The sequence below is a fragment of the Coffea arabica genome, chromosome 10e (assembly GCF_036785885.1).
Source record: "Coffea arabica cultivar ET-39 chromosome 10e, Coffea Arabica ET-39 HiFi, whole genome shotgun sequence".
In the NCBI taxonomy this organism is placed as follows: Eukaryota; Viridiplantae; Streptophyta; class Magnoliopsida; order Gentianales; family Rubiaceae; genus Coffea; species Coffea arabica.
Genome location: NC_092328.1, coordinates 41,867,555 through 41,890,755, shown reverse-complemented (window position 1 = coordinate 41,890,755; position 23,201 = coordinate 41,867,555). Strand labels below are relative to the sequence as shown.

General features: G+C 36.7%; 3 protein-coding genes across 3 annotated transcripts; 1 reads left to right on the top strand and 2 right to left on the bottom strand.

The window, feature by feature from the left end:
• Positions 1-4,475: 4,475 nt before the first annotated feature.
• On the top strand, positions 4,476-11,535 carry LOC113711944 (uncharacterized). Its single transcript, XM_072067482.1, has 7 exons — positions 4,476-4,764; positions 8,592-8,605; positions 8,712-8,817; positions 8,897-9,108; positions 9,212-9,239; positions 10,327-10,435; positions 11,224-11,535. Exons 1-7 carry the CDS (start codon positions 4,491-4,493, stop codon positions 11,303-11,305), a joined length of 825 nt encoding a protein of 274 aa, XP_071923583.1. The 5' UTR covers positions 4,476-4,490; the 3' UTR covers positions 11,306-11,535.
• On the bottom strand, positions 4,838-7,903 carry LOC113712084 (uncharacterized). The gene has a single exon (XM_027235373.2). It carries the CDS (start codon positions 7,886-7,888, stop codon positions 5,264-5,266), a length of 2,625 nt encoding a protein of 874 aa, XP_027091174.2. The 5' UTR covers positions 7,889-7,903; the 3' UTR covers positions 4,838-5,263.
• A 3,365-nt stretch (positions 11,536-14,900) lies between the features above and the next one.
• Positions 14,901-18,045, bottom strand: LOC113711943 (lysM domain-containing GPI-anchored protein 1-like). Its single transcript, XM_027235187.2, has 5 exons — positions 16,814-18,045; positions 16,072-16,189; positions 15,804-15,965; positions 15,634-15,665; positions 14,901-15,341 (listed from the first exon to the last, which is right to left on the bottom strand). Exons 1-5 carry the CDS (start codon positions 17,487-17,489, stop codon positions 15,055-15,057), a joined length of 1,275 nt encoding a protein of 424 aa, XP_027090988.1. The 5' UTR covers positions 17,490-18,045; the 3' UTR covers positions 14,901-15,054.
• Positions 18,046-23,201: the final 5,156 nt, after the last annotated feature.

Sequence of the window (23,201 nt, the reverse complement as noted above, 5' to 3'; positions counted from 1 at the left end):
TTTTAATTTTTCATTAGTAGAAGAATAGTGGAATTTAAGAAGTAGAAAAAAAGAAAGGGAAAATTAAACCCGACATCAACTTTAGTCACCTTAACAACACACTTGACTGGTAATGTAATTAGAGGTAAAGAATTGAAAAAGACCTAAAAGAAACTAATATCTACACTCAACTTCTATTTGACCCAATCAAAGAGTAAGCTTAATGTGACGATCCCACCTCCCTCTAAGGCGAACCCAAGAGTTTGGCGGACCGCCTGTCAAACTCTTGTCAGGACTCACTACATTCACTACAATCAATTCTCAATATCACCGTTCAAACCTTCATATGAATACTGGAGTTCTACAATTCAACTAATAATTCAAGTTTAATTACAAACCAAAAGTAAAATGTAAAATACAACATCAAATATCCAAAATACATTCTATTTACCAAAAGTACAAGTACAAGAGGGCTATACACGCTAGTTCAAGCTTATTCGCTCCGGATCTCCACTCCTGTAAGGAAAACAAACAAACAAAATGAGCTAAAAGCCCAGTGAGGTTCCCAAACAAGCAGTCATGTAGGTAAAGCACGGAAATATTATATTTAATACTTCACACATTTTGCATAGTAATAAGCAGTCATTCAAAAATTCAATCATTGAAAGGATACATGCTCACTTGGAGCCATTCATTCATTCAGTCATTCAGTCATTCAGTCGCCGTCCATTTCTCCTTATACCTCCGACATTTGAAAACATTTGAAAGTGAAAACTCTTTCAGTGATCATTTCATTCAGTCATTACATTTCATTCACTGGCTAGTACTTCATGGTCGTACTCGAGTATACCTAACACTGTCCCAAGGTCACCAGCCGTCCGACCGAGTCCGCTTCTGGCTCGAGTCAACTGGCAATGAAGGGCAAGGGCCCAGTTCAGCCAAAGACTTACATTCATGCACAAGAAACATTCAATCATTTGATCATTGAAAATTCACATTCACTTAGGTTGAGTGTAATAAAGTACACACTCGCCCATTAAAAATCCATTTAACAATCATTGAAAAGCGTTTAACATTCAAGCAAACATTCACAACATTCCATATAGTCATTGAAAGCACAACATGCAAGGAACACTCACCACTTAATCGCAATCGTTTCACTTCAACCCTGGTTCGTCCTCTTGGACAGGCTCAAATCCTATGATCATGTAATCCATCAAGAATCTAGCTACTCAAAGCCAAGATGATGAGAAAATACGAAATTCGAAGCTTCACTTAGCAATTACAGAAGCTACAGGTTTAACCCTAATATTAGAAGATCAAAAAAGCCACGGTTTCTTGTTTAAATCAAGTTCTTATCAAGTTCAAATCAAGAGAAACATTCATGTATGCTAAGGTTAACATACATTAAGTATTTCAATTCAAAATATGCAGGATTTAACCAAAGAAAGTTAGGTTTAAAACCCAGAAAAGCTTTCTAAAGTTTTCCAAGTCCCACTCAATCCATTTGATAAAATTCCCAGTTTTTGTGATATTCTTTGAAAGGTATAACTTGAGTTTCGTAGGTCGAAAAAGCACAAAACTTACACCGTTAGAAAATAGACTCGAATCACTAAGAGGTTTTAGAAGACATCTTCATGAAATTCAGTTCATAGATTAGTCAAATTTTAGTTCAAAACTCACTGCTATCACAAGTAAAGAAACAGAATAGTCATGATTTTCAAGAAACTTTGCAGATTTGTCGGTATTTATAAAAATTGAACTAAACCCTGAATTTTATACCATTGAAAGCTCTATGAGTCTAGTTTCAAACGCAACAAACGGAACGTAATTCTAACTTTTCTATACGAAGTTATAGCAAATTTTCCAAAATTGCTCAGAGCCTCCTGCGAAAATTTCCAGCAAGCAAATAGTTTGGAAAACTAGGTTTTTTCCCTCTTAAACCTCTTTGTTTTAGCTCAAAATCAAATGTCTTGAACAAGATTATGTCAAAATCACCACAAAATTTCTAAAAAGAAAGCTAAAATTCCTTCTCTCCCTCTCGGCCAGCCATAACAGAAATTTTCCAGCAAAATCTCCATCAAAAATTTCAACTTTCTTACTTAATTCCTGGCAAATGCACTATATCATATAACTAATATTAACTAATATGTCATGAGACATATTACATATATTCTTGGCAAGCAAATCCATCACAACTCCACATATATATAAAGTTTCAAGTAACTATATAAAGGTTGGAATTTTGCCTCTCAAAGCTGAAAATTGCATACCAATACTATAAATCTCCTATTACAGCTGGAAATTTACCACTAAAGCTGAAAAATCATATATAGAAGCTAGAAAACCTCATATCAAAGCTAAAAATTTCATATCCAACCTCATATCAAAACTAAAACATTCATATCAAGGCTGACCAATACATTCCAAAGTTGAAAATTGCAACCTACTAAGCAAAACCATGAATCTCCCATGAAATCCATCACAATCAAGTCATATGTTGCTTAAATTTCAAGATAAGAAGGAAAAGAGATACGTGTTAGTGATACCTCAAACTCTAAGAGAAATGGCAAGACAAGAGCTATTCTTCCTCCTAAAAAACTCCACCAAGGCTCACCTCTAAGCTTCCCTCAAGATTGATCGGAGTGGATTAGGGTTTCACGTCGATTTTCTCAAGAAATCAAGGCTGAATTTTTTTGTGGTTTTCTCCCTCTTTTCTCCTCCCCAAATTCGTCCAAGGTCAAGGAACAAGAAGAAGAAATAGTGAAATGATAAGAGTTCAAGTTGGAAAAGAAGAAAACTTGGTCTTGGTCAAACTTTGAGGGATGAGTGACAAATGGCAAGGTAAGGTTCCATTCCTATCTCTTTGTCTCTCTTGTGTTTCTAATCATATATTATACTTTTCCAATTAATTCTTAACACTTATAATCACATAATCTCTCTTGCACAACACTCCTTCTTATCCACCAAATATAACGCGCACATCTCACTAATCGGTTAAATTACCATAATACCCTACGAAACTTAACATGCATCAAAATTATAAAAGGAAAAAGAGAAAAATCTTGACTTAACCTTTAAAATCACCATCAAATTAAGGCTAGTAAATAGACAAGTAAAGCAAAATAAAAGAAAATATAAATTAACTCTTTTTTTTCAAAAATAAGACGAAGTAGAAAATAAATTTTGGGTCCTCACACTTAACAAACTTTTTTGTTGGCCAAGTGGGCTGGGCCTGGCCCCATTGATGTTCCTAATCACACACATAATATGCCATTACCTGTTGCAGCAATACCATCATCCAAAAGCAGCTCTACTGCCACATTCATCCTTTCCAATTCAGATTTGAATTGGACAAAGTAGGTTTAAATCCATTAAACTTGCACATTCAATTAGTCATTGAAAGGAAAAAAAAGCCACAAGACCATACCTATATATACATATATATATATATATATATATATTTTTTAGAAGACGATAAAATCTTTTCTAAACCTACTCCTACTCTATACTAGGGGGAGAGGGATCTAAAGAGGTCTAAGGGGAATTCGGAGGAAACTAAACCACTTCGGATTTAGACTGGTGCCTACGCACCTGCTGGCAAACTTTTCCAAAAAAATCTGAATTTTTTAGAATGCAAGCCAAGAGAATTGATCCCTTGACCTACACCCAAGTAGAGTTTTAAAATTCTTTTGGTGGCTAACTATTCTAAGAGTAGTTGGTTACGAGAACTTACCTATATGGCCAACCTGAATCTTGACCGAAGGAATTCACCCTTTTTAGTAACATTTCACTAGGCTGGTCTTTTGCTCCCCCTTTGTCCCAAACAATAGGAACATGAACTATTTTGAGTAATAGTTAAATTGAAGGAAAAGTAACATTATTAAATTCGTAAGAGTATGTTATGAGTTTACTAATAAAGAAATTAGATGCTATGCTAATTAAAATTTTATTTGTTAATAACAAGATTTTACTTTTTCTTGAGAAAATTGTCCTGAGCATGAATCCTAAAATTAGATCTCGATTCCAACCTCTTCACTTTTCCTCAAAATGTCTGAAAAATTGGCTATGCTAATTTGGATAGTCTGGGAAAAGTCCCCATAAGATTATTAAAACACATGCATAAACGGGGTTAGTTGGGTTAACTTAATTGGAACAAAATTTCTACTTTAGAGGCCTCAATTGAGATATTTTTATTTTCAAGGACTCTATTGACACTTTGGTCTACTTTTAGAGGACTAAAATGATATTTAATTGTTAGGACTAAGGATCAGACGATAAATTCCAAAACCTTATGGATTGCAAATGTGTACATCTTAATTTCGAGGGACAAACGTAATATTACTAAAGCTCAGGGAATGGAAGTGCAAATAATACCTCGCCTTTAACAAGCTTACAATCCTCAATGATTGATTAACTCTCCACGCTATTAGATCAAAGGGTTCCTAAACTCCATAGCCAAAAGCTTATATTCTGTTAAAAAAAAAAAAACAACGCCAAAACGACAAAATATGGTTGGTCACCCGTCGTTGGAGGTAGCGAAGACGGTGTTGGAAGTGGCGGACGTGGCGTTTACCGCCATGGAATGTTGTCATCACCACCACAACCACCCTAGCCACCACGACGAAACGACGCCGTCGAGCCCTCAATTGAGCGAAGAAAAATTCAAGGAAGAAGCAGAGGAATTGGAATCTTTGCAATCGGAAAATCGGCGGCTTAGATCCTTACTCGAACGGAATCTCAAACTTCTGGAGAATATCTCCCAATCCCCTTCTTTATGTTATGGTATTGAACCAATTAGCAGCAATGGTGACAGATTAGTTGCAGCAGAAGTGAATTAACTCCTGACGAATTTGAATGGAACAGGGAATGGAGATGATTATTGGAGCTTCAACTTCTCATTAACAATAGGTATGTCAAATACAGGAACAGAATCAACGGATTTAGGATTGAAAGGGAAAGATTGAAGGAATTAAGAGAGAAGAGAGGAGGAAGTTGGCAGGGCCAATTCCACTTTACAAACAATGGAAATAATATGACAAAAATCTATGCTAACTCTCGGATTCTTCAGCCTTTTATGGCATTTCCAGACTAACTAACTTGTAAACTAGCTAATCAGGTGAGGCCACGTGGAAGTTCTGGAATCATCAGCTCCACTTGCGCCAAACAGAAGTATAATTCTGTTATATCAGGTAGAAGGCGTGATTTGTAAGTCACGCCTTTCTTCATCAAGTTGAGCAGCTGCGCCTTCAATGCAATCTGGAACACGCCTCCTGTTTATTCTTCATACTCCATGACAGAGCCTCCCCCTTAAACAATCCTTGTCCTCAAGGATGTCGAACAAAGTTCCAAGCTTCCAAACAAAGTCTTCGGATTGATATTTGGCAATTCGCAGCAAGCAAGTAGTATAAGAAAATGGCAAAGCTTGCTGATTCTTCTGTTTTAGCTGAGCAACAAGAGCTGAAATTCTAGAAGTAGCACCACCAACCATATATAATCTTTTAAGAGCAACTTGATCCGGATAATGCAAACCAAGGAATTTCTCTACTGCCTTTAAAAGGTCTTGCATGTTAGCATCAACACACCCAAGCAAGGTTTGAAGTCCTGCTGTTACTCCTGGATTTGAAACAGATAGGAGAATTCCTATGTAGCCATTACAGGCCAAGCCAGCCAGAAATTGCAGACCAAAGTACCTATTTGCAGAAATTGCAGAAATTGGTACCACTGTTCTAGTACCAAGTAAAGAGTTCATGTCAAATGATGACTCAACTTCCATCTCTTCCATGTCAATAGTGTCATATGTCATCCGCTCCTCAAATTTCTCATCAGAACAATTAAGGAACCAAGCAAGAGAACATTTCAAACCCTTCTTTCCAATCATTGCATGTCTTGGTTTAATAGTTGACTCAAGACCATAAGTGAAAAAGGCTGGGAAAGAAACCAAGTCATCCAACGGTCTTGCCATTTTTCCCTGGAAGTAATCAAAGCTTACTTTCATGACATCAAGATTTAGAGCAAGCAGTTGGGGACAGGCCATCACCATCTTTCTCACTTGTTCCAAGGAAAATCCGCATTCCTTGAGGAAATCCAAATGCTTCAATATGGCAGTATTATTGAGGCTGACAATCTGTGGCATCTTCTCTACAACTCTCCCAAAACCAACAGGATCCAATTGGATGATTGAATTAAGAAAGTCCCTTCGAGTGCAAAGTCTTGTTTGAACATCTACTCCTATAATTTCAGGATACTGTGCAATGACAGATGCAAGCAACGATTTCCTAACATTGAACTCTAAAAGGGACTCAACATTTGGCTTGATCCTGTCTTCAAGTCCAAATCCAAGAATAAAAGGTCTTTTCTCTATTAGTCTAGCTATGGCTAATTGTGGTATTCCCAAGCTTTCTAGATAATCCACAAATGGTTTGACTGTACGGCCAACTCTCACTCCTAATATTTGGGGGTATCTAGTTAGTAGCCCACCAATTTCTCTCCTTGCGACCCCTATTCCAACCAAGTAAGCCACTAAAGTACTCATGGTGCCTTCCAGCTTAAACCCCAATACTTCAGGATACTTCTCCAGAACCCGAGGAATATCATTTGGCTTGATATCCATTCCTTGAAGATACTTAACTACCGGTGCAAGATCGACAACAACACTAGAATGGAGGACTTGTGGGTATCTACGCAAGAATTCTGTAAACGTAGATTTTTTAACACCCAACTTGCCGAGGTAATCAAGGACGGGAACCATGTTTTTCTTGACACTGTAGCCAAGAACCAGTGGGTAATTGTTTATATCCTCAACAGTGAGGCCTAATCTGTGAAGAAAGTCCACACGTTCGCACATTACATCTACAGTGACAGGGAGCTCCAATCCATCAAGCTCATCAGGGAAAACACCAATTCCCCTCAAGAAATCATAAACAGGGGCTCGATTGGCTGCCTTCTCACTCCTAATCTGTGACAAACTAGGATGAGCATACAAAGAGGAAGAAGCCTTTTGCCTTTGAAGCCCTTCATTACCAGAATTGTCCTTGGACAAAGATAAGTCTAGAGAAGTAGATGAAACGGTTCTACCAGAAACTGAACAACTAAACCGCATGAATCTACATCCATTCATGGAAGAAGAATACAGTTGAGGCTTACAGAAGGAAATGGCAGGCACGTCACAAATGACAAGGGAGAAAGTAGGCCGGGCAATGGCCCTGTAGCCTATGATCATCATGATTGGTCTTTTAAATAAAATCTCAATGAACTTTTGCTTTACCTCACGGCTGACCGAAGACCAATTTCTGGGACAGTGGAGCGGTGAAGCAGAGTTAAATATTTCCTTGTCTATAGAGCCTTGTTGCCAACCTAGCTCCCCTGTAAGCAATTCATAGCTAAGCCCTTGAGAGATAACACAATCGTTGTGAGCCAATCTATCACACACTTGGTTTTTAGCTTTTTCTTCTTGATATTCCCTTGCTGATGTTTTATGTTGGTTCTCCTCTAAAAAATCCATTGGAGTCCTTTGGCACAACCCATCAAACATGTGGCTGACTACACTTTCATCCTTCAAGTTAGTGATTATATCATTGTGTTCAGCCTCTACACCCTCATTTTCTTTCATAAGCTGCTCTCCTTTTGGTGAATCAAGAGCAGAATCATGCTTCTCCATCACGGCTTCCTCGATTTTTGCTCGGAGATATGCTTCATACAAGATCTTGGGTGGACTCCTAAATCTCTTTAGCTTCATCTGGATATTCCAATCAAGCCCAAAGTTAAAACCATCAATAAAGTATTCCTCACTGAGTTCTGGTTTCAAAGCCAACATCTCGTTTCTCCACTCTTCAAATTCCTCATAGTACTCTACTACGTTAGTTGCTTGTTTAGGCTTATTATGCTCTACCAGGAAGTAATTCAGCATTTTAGAGATTTCTTCAAGGGTCTTCATATATATATATATATATTGATTGGTCAGAAAAGAGATGAAGATGGATAGGGATGAAGGTGAATCAGAAGTGAAGGAAAAATTAGGAGGAAAGATTTCTAATCAAGCAGCCAAACCCAGACGGACCGTAGCTGCTCTGATACCACTGTTATGGTATTGAACCAATTAGCAGCAATGGTGACAGATTAGTTGCAGCAGAAGTGAATTAACTCCTGACGAATTTGAATGGAACAGGGAATGGAGATGATTATTGGAGCTTCAACTTCTCATTAACAATAGGTATGTCAAATACAGGAACAGAATCAACGGATTTAGGATTGAAAGGGAAAGATTGAAGGAATTAAGAGAGAAGAGAGGAGGAAGTTGGCAGGGCCAATTCCACTTTACAAACAATGGAAATAATATGACAAAAATCTATGCTAACTCTCGGATTCTTCAGCCTTTTATGGCATTTCCAGACTAACTAACTTGTAAACTAGCTAATCAGGTGAGGCCACGTGGAAGTTCTGGAATCATCAGCTCCACTTGCGCCAAACAGAAGTATAATTCTGTTATATCAGGTAGAAGGCGTGATTTGTAAGTCACGCCTTTCTTCATCAAGTTGAGCAGCTGCGCCTTCAATGCAATCTGGAACACGCCTCCTGTTTATTCTTCATACTCCATGACACTTTATTACAAAATTGTCCTTCCGATGTAAGTCTGTTGTATATAATTATCTTCGTATATTGAATCTTGTGTTTTATTTTTGAATATTTGAATTTTTTGATTTTTATATTTTGTTCTTTTTTTTTTTTGGTAGCTTCATGATCGAATTATATCTGCTGTGAATTCTGAAAGCTTTTTGAATAAGCTTGAATCAAAATCTGGGGGCACTGGTTGTAAATTTCCCTTCGATGAGGCTTCAGGTTTTTCTTTGTATTTTTTAAATTGAGGATTTTGTTGTATTTTTTGGAATTTTTATTGACTTTGGAATTGATTTGTTAGAGGTGGATTTGGAGGCAGCTGGGATTTTAATAAATATAGACCAGAAGGAGCCAAGTTGGTGGGTTTGGGTCACCGACGAGATGACTCCTAGTAATATTGAAGAAGAAAGTGGAATTGATAATGAGAATTATGTAATTGTTAGTGAGGAACATGTTGTAGATGGAGTTGCGAATTTCATGGCTAGATGCATTCTTTCGAATCCAAAAGCTAAGGTTTTTTAGTTAAAACTTTTTTTGTTAGAATTTTAGTTGTCGAATGGTATGTTATTTGATGGTACAGTTGATTTTACTTGTTTTGTCTTGCTTTGAATTGCAGGACTTGACTCCTCAGGAGCTGCAGAAAGGTATATTTCTGTATCCTAATTTCTATGTTTACTTGCGATTTTGCTACGTTTGTTAGTTGTTTTGGCTCAGCTGCTTGTCATACTATGCATGTGTTCTTGCCATGATTAAACATGTAGGAGTCTGTGATGAATTTATAGCTATTTAACTAAACCTTTAACTGGTGACTTTTTATTTGTTTGTTGAACAGTAGGATTTAGGGCATTGGCAAATGTCTTGATTTTGTGTATTAGCCGTCTGTTGAGAATGTATGTAAAGCATTTAAAAAGAATAGATTGGCCCTGAAAACAGCTTTTGCTGTAGCTGTTGAAGAATGAAAAGCTCTTGAACTTATTTTTTTTTAACTTTTATCTTTGGTAGAAGAATGGATGAAGTTATTCTAAAGGGATTCAACACTGTTTTCTAATTGGAGAGGGCAATAGATCCAGGAAAAGTGAAAATAAAGAACAATGAGTTTGCTGACAAGTGCTGAGAAAGACTTGTGTAGTTTGCTCTTTTCAAGGACAAGTGATAGATGCATGTATCTAGTTTAACCATGAATCATGGCCTTATGGAGGTTTCACACACTGTAATATTTGCTAGGTTAATTTGAATATAGGAAGCAAGTGGGATTGTAGACGTTTCGGTTGATTAGAAGTATTCAATAAGTTGACCTTTGTTGTTTCATCTGTGTTTTATTTGCTTGTGAGTAATTTTTTCGTCTAATGCACCTTTATTGCTGTAGTTAGTTGTCCATTCTCCTTGTTAGTGGGACTGTAGATGTTTCAGTTGGTTAGAAGTATTCAATCAGTTGGCCTATGTTTTTTCATCTGCATTTTATTTGGTTGGTAGTAATTTTTTGTCTAATGCACCTTACTGCTGTAGTTTGTTGTCCATTCTCCTTGTGCAGTAGCTTGATATTTTGATGTTTATTTTTGTGGTCCTTTCGTTATGTATATTTTGAATCCCTGTCCTGATTTTGTCATTTATTGTAATTTTCAACATTTTGCTTCAAGGTCTTCTTTTTTGTCTTGCTCCCCTCTTGGCCATTTGCTATTTTATTTGTCAGTAACAGCTGCCTTTTTGTGGTTCTCAATTAACTACTTGCAGCCCTCACAAAAGCTTTGGGAGGCTTCAACAAGGTGGATAAGATGTTACACATATGGACTGCGGCAAAGATGTTTTATGCCCTCTCCACCTGGGGACTTGCTCTTGTAGGGTGAGGTCTTAATTAGAATGTTAATCTGTCTTATTTCTTTTGTTTGTGGTTTTCTTTTGTCCACTTTCAGGTCAGCAATTTTTTTTTGGGGGGGGGGGAGAGTGGTTGTGATCAGAATTGATGAACGGTTCCGGTCATGAAGTTAGGCTAAATAGCTTTTCTTCTCCTTGAAATTTAATTAAGCATTATTGGGGGGAATTACTCAAATATGGTTTGGGGTTTGGGCTGTATGGCATGGACTCCTACCGCATTTTCTATTAAATCAACAAAAAAAATTGTCGGACCAGGGACTTTAGCCTAGCCTCCAGGTACCTTGGCAAACTAAATTTTTAGCTTAAGAAGATCGTAGTCTATCTAGTTAAACAATTGGCCATCTGAACATCTTCCTTAGACCACTAACCACTTGCATTGCATGTCTCATTCAGCCAGTTTATCGCTGGGTGCGAGTCCCATCTTTCCATCTGCTTCATGCATGTTTGCCATTAAGGGTATTAAGGATTAGTTTTGTCCTCTAGTAAATTTCATGTGAAAGTCAGAAAAAAGTAAATTGTTTTCTTTTTGCTTCTCAAAGGCTGGTATGTTTACGTGTATGTAAATCAATTGATTGAAGTCTGCCACTCACAAATGCTGTGTTGATTGTGTATATCATGGGCACTTTTATCTGCTGAAGTCTTATGATTCTTGTATATGGCATATATGGTGGCCCATACTAGATATGCTATTTGAACAACTGGAAGTAACTTTTATGTTGTGGAGGGAGATGTGCTCATCAGAACTTCTTGTAACAGGTTGTACAGAACTCGAGCTGTACTAAAACTAGCTGCAATGGGGGTTCACACGACGAGCAAGGCTGTCCTTAAAGCTCTCTGAAGTTTGTTTTGTTTCCTTGACTTTAAGGGGAACAGAATCCGCCTTGGATTTGCTTTGAACAACTGTAAATACAAGGAACTGATCATTGGCTCTCTTCAATTGACTTTGAAAATGTAAATATGTTGTAAATTTGATTGCTTCTGTAAGTTTGCAATGTTCAATGTCATTTGGCTCTCTCTTTATTGTGTCAATGAACCGTCATGGAGAAATCTACATGGTTTGTCAGACTATTCGGGCTCCATTTTGTGCGTGTGGATGTGAAATATTTACTATAAGAATTATACATCTGGATTTCGAGACACTATAGTTTGCCTTGGCAGTATTTCTACACGTGGATCAGCTGGCCTTTATGAGGAATAGTGTTAGCGGAGGGAACAATTTGACAAATATTTCTTTACTTGTTGAATCTTCAAAGTAAGATTTACCTAAAAAAATGTTTAAAAGTAAGAACTTAGTCCTAGAAAAAGTAAAAATAAAAAACCTCAGAATGCACATAGCCCCATTTTTCTTGTTTGCTCAGGCAGAAGCAGACTTCATTCTGCATGTGCAAAGGGCCCCAAATCCATTGATGTAAACTAGGAAAAATAGTTTTGTATGCTTCATTGCTGCTGGTAAGAATACACGGAGAAAAACATAGCTGGTGTCTCCTTTTACCGCGATGTCTTTGAAATAAATCATTTTGAGACTCATAATTCTGATAACTAGTCATCATTATTATTATGCTTGGTTGAAAGGAATATATGCAGGATACTAGGCTATGTAAATAATAGATTAGTTTAGCTAATTCTTTATCACAAGATCGTCCTTTCTCGCACATGGGATCCATAGTTTAATGGAATTACTCGTCGGGTGTGAAAGATTCATTCAAAATAAGGAAGGGTAAAAAGTTCCAGTGGCTCTCAAACTATTAGTCGGATGAACTTTTGACCCCCAAACAATTAAAAGTAAACTTTTGGCCCTCGATCTATCTAAAGTACAAAATGTTAGACCTTCTGTCAAAATTAGCAGTTAATACTGACGGAATCTACGACCACGTGAGACGCACGCTGAAATATGAAGGGCATTTTTATCCACAATGACCTGTGTTCCACTCGGTAAAATGGAACTCCTTCCCGAACTTGAACAAAGAAAAACTCCATTGCAGCCAAAAAAGTTGCTGAACTGGAAGCATGCGAGAAACCAACAATCCGCCTTTTATTGTATAGGTGTGAGAAAATGTCGAGGGTCATGCACGGATTGTGGCTGCTGGGCAGAGATTTGCGGTATACGCGGATGGTGGCTGCAGATTTTGGCAGTGGATTGACAAGGAGATGTGCAGCCAGTCAACGGAGGTCATACCTGAGCTTCTGAAAAGAATTAATGTAGCTGAAGAACAAAGAGATGCATATGAAGAAGAAGAAAGAAGACAAGAAAGGAAAGTCGCTGCAAAATGGAGAATTGCAGAGACGGGTGATTGATTGTCTCTCCTCAATCCTTAGTAGGCCCCCACTTCCCAAAGTGCAGCAGAGTCGACTAACAGAGCATTTCTTTGCTCTACTGCTACTGTAACCGTATCTCTCAAAACAAAACAAAACTCACTACCGCCACCGACCGCACCAGCTCTCTCTCATCGGGCAAAAGAGTAGATTGCAGCCACCGGAATTTTATCATCCCTATAAATGGACCTGGAGAACCAGCAGCAAGGCTTGCTTCTTCTTCAGAATGGCCACAGCAGCAGCTCCAACAATAACACAAGGGCCCCCACCAATATAGCCACCACATTCTCCAGACTGACCTCCGCCACCTTGAACCACTATAGGATTTTCTTCAATGATTACGATGATGATGATGAGGAGAAGGAGAGAGAGGAGCATGAGGATGACCGTGGCCGTGGCCCATCACTCCCAGTAGGCCAAGAATGTCCATTCTCAAGGCCCTTCGTGATTCTTGATTTGATATGGAACTTGGGGTTTGTGTTGGTGGCTGCCTTTGTGCTTTTGACTACTGTCACCGAAAGACCCACCACCCCTTTAAGGCTTTGGATTGGTGGCTATGCTTTGCAGTGCCTCTTGCATGCAAGCTTTGTTTGGCTTCACTCTCAAAGCAGCCATTTTTACATTCATCATTTCCACGGTGCTAGTAGTCGGGAAGTTGCAGCAGTAGCCGATAATGGCAGACAGAGGGAGAGATAGTGGTGAAAGTAAACCGTTTGGTCAAAATTATTTTTTCGCTCCATTTTATCGAGTGGAACACAGCTCATTGTGGACAAAAATACCCTTCGTATTTCGATGTGCATCTCACGTGATCGTAAATTCCGTCGATATTAACTGCTGATTTTGACGGAAGGTCTAACATTTTGTATTTTAGATAGATCGGGAGCCAAAAATTTACTTTTAATTGTTTGGGGACCAAAAATTCATCCGGCTAATAGTTTGAGGGCCACTGGACTCTTTGTCCAATAAGGAATGACATCAAATTTAGAGGCAGTCAAGTGTCATCCACTAGCCAGCTAAATTGCTCTTTATAAAGAATGGTAATCAGCGTTCCCTAGTTTTTGGACAGTGTAGCACGCCCGGTTCCTCTTCCGGAAAAACCAACACCCTTTCAAACAAGGACAGGGAAAGAATAAGGAAGGATGGCTCAACTTAATTTTCGTTGCTGCCTAACATCAAAACTATTTCCCATTCCAGTTAATATGGTCAAGAAAAAAAGGGGGGGGGGGGGCGCGGATGAAGAGATTTTATTGGTCTTTTGGTAGAATGGCAAATTATACTAACAAATTGCACTATTCTACCAAAGGACAGAAGAGGAAATTTGCAGAAGACCAAGACAAGTGTTGGTTTTTCACCAAACATTAGAAAGCCAAATGCAGGATCAAATACAAGATGTTCAGTAATTTGGACTCGGCTCCACAGGCAATAAACAGAAATGTTCGCCAATGGACCATTGGAATCAAGAATACAGAACGGACTGTTCTTCATTCCTCGGTAATACACTCAGGATCGAGCAAACTGCACATTTTTAAGTGTTGGACTCTTTGGCGTTGAGACCTCTGGTACAAAAATGGAGAGGATTATAGTGAAGAAATGATGCCATATGAGCATGTGTTCAGGCATATCGGATGTGTACAGGCATGTGTTTAGAAAGGCCAATCGTTGCACGTTCATGGCCAAGCTTGGACTTTCTCAATGCACCTGGTTTAGTTGGGATATTTTGCTTAGGTGATGTAAGGGGTGCAAAGTTTCCCAGAATAACTTATTTAAATCCTGTAGTTTACTTGTGTATTCTCTTGCCCTTCTCCACCACCCCAAACCCCCCCCCCCCCCCCCGCCCCCCAGGGCTCCCAAAAATAAAAAACAAAAAACACACACACACGACAACCCAAAAAAAAAGAAGAAAACAAAAAAAGAAAGCAAATGTCTGATGAAAATCATGTCAGAAAAATGGAAAACGCTTCTAAAACAAACACAAGCAGTTAATAAGACGCAGCTTAGTCTCAATATACTACAGTTGAATAAACTAAGAGCCTGTCTGGTCGAAGATTTCAACAACATATTACGGCAAGAGCAACAGCCATTCCATTAAAACACTCAAATAGATATAGATAAAAAGCAGGTTAAAAATTAGAAATGCCAGAAGCACACTGGTCATTCAAAAATTGCTGTTTTACTACAAAGAAATGGTTTGAGTAAATGTTCATTGGATCTCACAGTGCATTAGACAGAAAAGATAAGATCTCATTATCTCATAGCTCATGGGTGGAAAGAAAATTACAACCCAAGTGGCAACGAATTCCTGAGATACAACGCTAAGAGAAATGTAATAGGAAAACCTGCTAAAGGATTCACCACCGAGGAATCAGAAGTAGCACTTCCAGCACTTCCAGCTGGGCCATTAGCAGGTGGAAATTGTATAGTAGAGCCAGTAGAAGGCACCACTGAAGATTTTGGAACTGTTGGAGCACCTGCTATTTCAGAAGGTGAAGGAGCTGGTGCAAATGAAGAGTCTTGGCCAACTAATGATGAGGGATCTATGATTGGTGGAAATTGCTGTGGTCCTACATGTTAGGGAACCCAAAAGAAGTAAATGAAGTATGCAGAAGGAATCATAAATATAAGCAGAAAAATGTAATTAAGCACCATACAATCAACTAACAAAATGATAAACATTCTATTAACAGTCATGCTGTTTGTCATACGGTGGAAATTACTGTTTGCCATAGGGAGAGCCGTGGCTATGAAAATCACAGTGAATGAAAGAATTTGTGCAAAGTTCTGTGCACTGACATACAAAACTGGACAAAAAAACCAAACCACTGCAAAGCAATAGGGTATCATATCATTCTATACCTGGGCAACGAGGCTGAAGGGAAGAGGACAATCTGCCAACAGAACATAATAGAGGGAATCAAATAATTATAACTACAATTTTACAATCTGATATAAAAAAGCATGGAGAATCAGAGAAAAAAAGAAGCGGAAGGTATGCTCCGAAACGTGGAGCCAATTGAGAGACATACATGGTCACAATGCTTCCATTTACAAATCCTCCATAACTGCAAGTAGTCACATTGCAACCAGCACTAGTCTGTTGCATTGTTATATTTCCAAGCATGAGGTTGCTGTTTTTGCATTGCATGCTTGAACAAGAAACTGCTAATGAAGCTGGCGTGCAGTATAAACTACAGAAAACCCAAAGCAAGAAGTTGATTCATGCATAAGCAAATCAAATCACATTCCCAGAAATGGCAAAAGATATTCAGTTATGTCCCATAATCATTCACTCACTTGCGAGTCCCCGGTCCACAACTGCATTGAACACAATGGCTTGCAGTAATAGCATAACTCCCGTTAGGTACGGACAGGGCATTATCCGATGCGTACTTTGGGAAACTAGATGAACAAGCTGAAAGCAGTAGCTTACCATTGTCATAATTATAAAAGATTACAAGGATTTTTTTTTTTTTTGCGGGGAGGGGGAGGGGGGGGTGGGGGGTGTTCGGGTGAAGAGGGGTCTTACCGGGGTGCTCCATGCTCATACTATGGGATATAACTTGCAACAAATATAAATAACAAAACTACAAGAATATTAGGGTAGGGGGGCACTCATATTACATAAACAAAAGGAAAAAATCCCAAAAAAATCTATCCTTAATTGGTCATCCAGTAGTTCCAATACTAATCAAGAAGATAATAACATCATAAAACCCAAATAAAATTTGACAAAAAAAATAGACATAAAGGACATGAAAGTCGCTAACTGAACACCAGTTTAACACGAAGACACTAAATTCCCCATTTAGAGGTGCCATTCCTCAAGCAAAAAGTACAACATTTTAAAGGTTGTACCTAACGCTTTAAAGATTGTACATTCACTTGTTCTCCCCACATGGTCCTCACTTCTCAGCATTAAATCCCAGATAAAAATAGCTCTAGCCCATTTCACGTCAACCCAAAAAAGGAAAAAATACGAAAAAAATAAGAAATAGAAAAATGAAAATGAAAAATTACAGAACAAACAAATCTTTACCAGATAGAGGAATTGCAAGAATATCGCCATCCTTAATAGATGGACTGCCCAAAGCATTCACATTCATGAGATCAGTCAGCGTGGTAGAGTACTTGGACGCAATTCCGGCAAGGGTATCCACCGGCCGGACAACATACGACATATAAACCGCCGGAAGATTGTTATCCGTCCCATTGAAACAAGTACAAGGCAATGGAATCACAAGCGAAGTCCCCACATTCAACACAGAAGGGTCAGAGATGGAGTTAGCATTAGCCTCCTTGATCTGGTCGGCCGATACCAGCCCACCATAGATATCATCGGCGATGTTGAAAAGGGTGTCGGAAGGGCGAGTCTTGTAAATGGTGGAGGTGGATTTTCTGATGCCGTCGACGCAAGAGCAAGTGATGGGGACCTTGAGGAAGAGCTTCGCCGGGAGGATGTAGTTTTCGACGTCCGGGTAGGAAATGTCGACGGCGTTGGCCGTGAGGAGGGCAATGGGGTCGACGTGGAAGAGGGACGCGACCTCGGCGACCTTGAGGTCGGTGTAGAGCGTGTAGGCGACGACGGCGGAGCAGGAGTCGAAGTTTGAGCAAGGCTCTATCGTAGACTTGGAGGAGATGAGAAATGGAAAGGAAACTAGGAAGATGAAGAGCAGAGATGATACGGCGTCGTACTTGGGCTTCTTCGTAGGCATTTGTGGAGAGTACTGAGTAGTGGTAATATTAACAGAAGAGCTGAAACTTGAAACGACGTCGCAGCCTGTAAAAATTATTTGAAGGGCGAAAAAGGGGGGAAAAGGAAAGAAGAGATGGGATTTTGGAAATTTTGAGTTTGATTTGGCTTCTTTTCTTTGGTTTTGTTAGAATGGTAAAATGGGTTTTTGGTTGGTTTGAAAGGGCAAAATGGCTTTAGGAAAGTGTACTAAATTTGAGTGCTGTTTTTGGTTGTTTTGGTATGTATTGGTTCTGGAAAGGGGATGTTACTTCGTGGTAGAGGTCAGGTAGATTTGGTTGGAGACTTGGAGAAGGGAAGAATTTGTGCTTGCCTTCGTTTTCTTTTTTCTCTTCAATTTTCTTGGGGTGGGTTTGGCTATGGGGAAAGGAGAGGGGCAGAGGATTTTGGGGGTTTTTGGCTCAGGGGATGTAATGAGTAGGAGGAGGAGGAGGACGAAGAGGAAGGATACAAAGGAAAGTTGGGTGGAGGGGACAGTGGTCAGCTGTCTTCGGTCTCGATTTCCGGGACATGGTCCTACTCTTTGGCCCTTTTGCTAAGGCTTGTTTGGCCTAGCTTTTCTTGGACGAAGTTGATTATGGAAGTACTACTTCAAGGAACATTTTGGACTTCGTTCTTGGTTTGATTATTTTAAGTGATAATAAATTTTAATTTTGAATAATCAATTTTTGTAATATTCTTAATTATTTTTATATTTTGATTATTGATTTTTTAATGATTAAAAAAATTTAAAATCTATAATAATCCAAAGAATAGTTTTTGTTAATTCTGATTATCTCTATAATTAGATTTTATAAAATCTAAAGCATTCGAGAGCAATGCCTTTATTCTTTTCTTTTTTTTTTAGATTATTCTTTTCTTTGGTACTAATTATATGTATTTATAAAGTGAATCGAGCCCATCTAGATTGCCATTTTTGAAGTTTTTGTAAAAAAAATTTATTGTACCAATTTAATAAATGTGAGGTAAAAAAGTAACTAAAAATGAGCTCGCAAAACACGTAAAAAATTTTTTGAAAAAAAATGATAATTCAAAAAAGGCCAATTAGGCATTCCTTTGTAAGAAAAGGGAAGAATTTGACAAATGTGCATTTCGGGAGTATTTTTATATGTAGGCAGTATAACTATATTGATGGACATAAAGTGCCTATAATTAGCTAAGGGTTGTTTTAACAAGGCTTTAAGGGTGATGCATTTTTCCATCCATAGTGCACATACTCATATTTGTGGCTTCTTTTCTATTTAAGACTTTTCTTTACTTAATTTCATTTTTACAACAAAAAAAGCTAACTAGGACAATCAAATCAATTGTTAGATTTTTCTTTTCCAATACAATAGTAAGGAAAGGTGAGAGTTAAGAAGTAGGGAGGAAAAACAGGATATTTGAATTTAAAATCTTTAATTCTTGAGATATCAATTTTAGTCATTAAAATAAGGCTTCATCGGCTAGATAAATTCATTTATTAATTATTAATATTATTCAATTGCTTTAGTAAATCTTAAATACAAATATCAAAAAATTAATTAAAAGATCCCTTTTAGTTATCTATGAACCTGTTCTCAATTGATTGGTTAGATCTGTTCTTAGTTCATGACACTAGAAAATTTATTCTCTACTACTTTTCTTTAGTTTTCGACTTTTCTTAAGTTTTGGCTTTTCAAGAATCATCTTTTGTCAAAATCAAAATCAATTGAGAACAAGCAAATTGTTTATCCAGCAAATTTCAGGTAATGTACTCCTCAAAAGTTTGAATTTCCTGAAAATTTCATATAAAGTTATGAAAACATATGTCATGCCTTTTTAATGAAACACTACATTAATAAAATGCTGCCAAACATTACCTAAGATGTCCTCCTCGTCGCGGTTTTCCTCTATGCTGTACTTTCTATAAACGATGCTAAAGGCAGACAGTGTGATGAACCGTGGTTCGGAGACATGAAAGTAGAAGTCCAATTACTCGAATAGGAACCAAAAATGCCTGAACCAAAAATGCCTGAATTGTGTTGGTCAGGGTCAACATTCAAAAACCAGTGGGGTTGATTTACGGTCCCCCATAAAGTTCTTCCCCCTACCGGTCTCACAATGAGGGAGGGATACGATGTATTTTTTTTTTGCACAAGTGAAAGGATTTAAACTTTAGATCTCTCATTTATACTTCTTATTTTTAAATTATTCAATCCATCTCTCCTCAAGAATAGGGAGGTTATTAAAAAAATGAAGGTTGAAAATTCAAAAATACATTTTTATTGCTAGGTTGAAAATTTTAAATTTATGTCATCAAGAATATATTAAAATCTGAATCCATTAAATTTAAGTGCTGAATTGAGTTATCAAATAGGGCCTTAGTTGAGTTTAATTGTGCTCAATGAAGCTTAATCGAGTATAAATGATGTCAAATAATATTCTAAATAAATTTAAACAATGGATTAGATATAATTTGAGACTAATAAAGATAAAAAATAAAAAATGTAATTTAAATTTGCAGCATGATTGAATTGAACTAAGTTCAATGAGTTTTTGAATCTCACATATTAGATTTGAATTCAAACTTGTCAGGACTATTCTTTAACTCAAGCTTGAGGTCAACATGAACTCAGACTTTGTTTGATAACCTAATTCAGTACTTATATTTAATGGATTCAGATCTTAATATATTCAAACCGTTTGATAACTAAAAATTGAACATCTGAATTAATTAAGTGACACTGAATTTTCTAGACAAAACTTACTCTCAAAATTAAGGGTCTATTTGATAATATAAAAAAGTGTTGAATCTGAACTTTTTCAGACATTAGATGTTTTGAGTGTTTGATAAATGGAAATTCATCTGCTGAACTTGTTAAGCAGTGCTGAACTTGTGTGTATTTTTTTCAACACAAAAATCCTAACTGAATGCTTAATTCTGATAAGAATCAATAGAATTATTTCAACTATCTTATCTTATCTACCAAATCTACCCTTGTTTGTTAATTATATTCAAAATTCTTATCTAATTAAACAATATGATATTTTCTATCTAACAGTTTTCGGTATACCTTTTCTCCCTTTTTAATGACTTTCACTTCTTCTCCATATTCCTCATAAAATATATTGCATCTTTTATATTAATTTGATTTAAAAATAAATATTGTCATTTTCATACTTAACAATTTTAAACTAATTAAATCATAGGTTCTATTTCTTTTTTGAATGAAAAAATATAAGGGCAAAATTGTCAACTTAAACTTATTAAGCATTCAATTATAAATATTTATCAAACAGTATAAATAGGTTTGTATAAAAATTCAGACATTCATATATATCTTTTCAGTGTTTAAAATTCAGTAAATTAATTGTTTTAGTATTCAGATTTCAGAATTCAGACTTCAGAATTCAAATTCAATTTTATCAAACAGAACTTAAGTGATGTTCACTTATCACTGAATATGATATACTCTCAAATATGTTAGATTTAATACTTAACAATTCAATAACCTAATGGATTCAAATTTCAGATTTTAAATTTCAGACTTCAATTTTATCAAACACATCCTCAATCTCGAGGTTTAACTGAACAAGATCACGAGTAGCTCGATTGAATTCAACTCATTTGCATTCCTTATTAATGATGACAAGAGATCCCAAATCTTAGTAGAGTACTTAATGATGGCAAGAGACCCCAACTTTATATGCAGATATATGATGGTGACAAAAGATCTCAATTCCTAACAAAACTACTCATGTCTAAAAGTAATTTGGGTGGGACGGGCTTGAAATTTATACGATGGGACCTAAATCTAAATGGGGAGCTAAATCTAAATCCAGTTATTCCGAAAAAAGAAGATTTAGCTAGGCACTACTTGGGAAATTGGAAATCCCATGGGACCCAACTTATTTGCTTTGTCTTTTACGAGTCTAGAAGCCTTATTAATTAGTGGCCGAACCTATTTGGTTAAGTTAAGTATCTCCATATTTCAAATAGAATTTTTCTAAGAACACCTATTAACACACTTAGCATTCACGTAACCTACTATATATATACACATACTAACAATTATCATCTTCTTTTATATTTATATACTTTTTAATTAATTTTATATTTTCAAAAATATAATACCTGAAATATATCTTAATGATCACCATAAGGCATCCATTAGACAAACCGTTTTAAATATTTTAGAATGAGGCTGTACATGCAGTTTGTAGTAATTTTGTCCAATAAGAAAAGGAAAAAACAAGACTGATTCTAATAAGGACTGTCAATGGGGTTGGGCCAGCCCGAACTCGGCTCGTTCGACCCGACAGAAAGCCCGATGAGCCCGACTATTTAGTGAGCCGGTATGAGTTTGAGCCTAAAAATTAGACCCGAATTAAATATGAGCCGAGATTGGGCCTTATTAGGCTCAAACCCGATATAGGCCCGGCCCTTTAATCACCTATATATATAATATTTATATTTTGATATTATGTATAATTATATATCCAAATATATTATTACTAAATACTAAATATATATATAAATTACAAAACACAAAAATACATCTAAAGACTCTTTCATGAGCTTTCTTGAGAGCCAATATTAGTATTGCATAACTAAATCTCTAACTTTTCTTACTGGTTGAGTAAATTTTTGTATTGGCATAATATTGGTTGATTTCTTTTTAGTCTACAAACACAAAAATCATCAAGCATATTTGGATTTAAATCACAAGATTATAAAAAAAGTTGCAACTTTTAAAGATGTATTGGCTTATGATCGCATGTTTTATTACTATTTTTCATGCATTTTGAACGAATTAAATATAAATATTGTTGAAATTTTTTTTGGTTTATATACTTTTTAAGAACTATTATTTGTTCATGTTTAGTTTTAATATTATAGTCTTGTAAATGTTAAATTAGTTTTACAACTTAATAGTTATAGTAATTATATTAAGAAAATTAAGGGGTAATAAGTGAGCTTGGACTAAGCCCGATTAAGGCTCACAACCCGAATATTATGTGAGCTGAGTATGAGTTTTACATTTATGAACCCGAATCTCATAGCCCGAAACCCGAAAATGTTTCAAATTAAATGAGTTGAGCTTGAACTCCTCAAAGCCCGGCTCATTAGGCCTGATTGACAGGCCTGGCATATCTATTGCTACTATATTAATGGTTGCTACTATATAAGAAATCATGTAGATCATTGCAACTTCCCAACAAGCTCTCCATGATAATCTTTACTACTTTACAATGCGTAAAAATAGCATGTCAGCTCACCAAACACAGTTACCAATTTTTATGAATTATAATTTAGTTGTACTCTTTTTTATTGTTTAGCATAGGTTCCCTTACATCAGCCTATAGATTAACATCTATATTAATCTTTGGGATTCAATGAGACAAGGAAAATGATGAGTGAAATTCAACACAAACATTTACTTTGGAACATATACATAATGAATAAAGAGAAATATAGAGCTTTTACAAAGCAAAAAAAATAAAAATAAATAAAACATTGTTAAAAAAAATAAATTCAGGGCATTAAGAATAAACAGGGATTAAAAAAAAAAGATGGAAGTTCTTGGGTATTTGAGGCAGTATCAACATGGATTTAGCCCATATTAATTCCACCTATATTAGTCATGGGATTACATCCTCCACATTTTCCATCTATATGGCATGAAAATTTTTTATAGTAACGTAATTCATG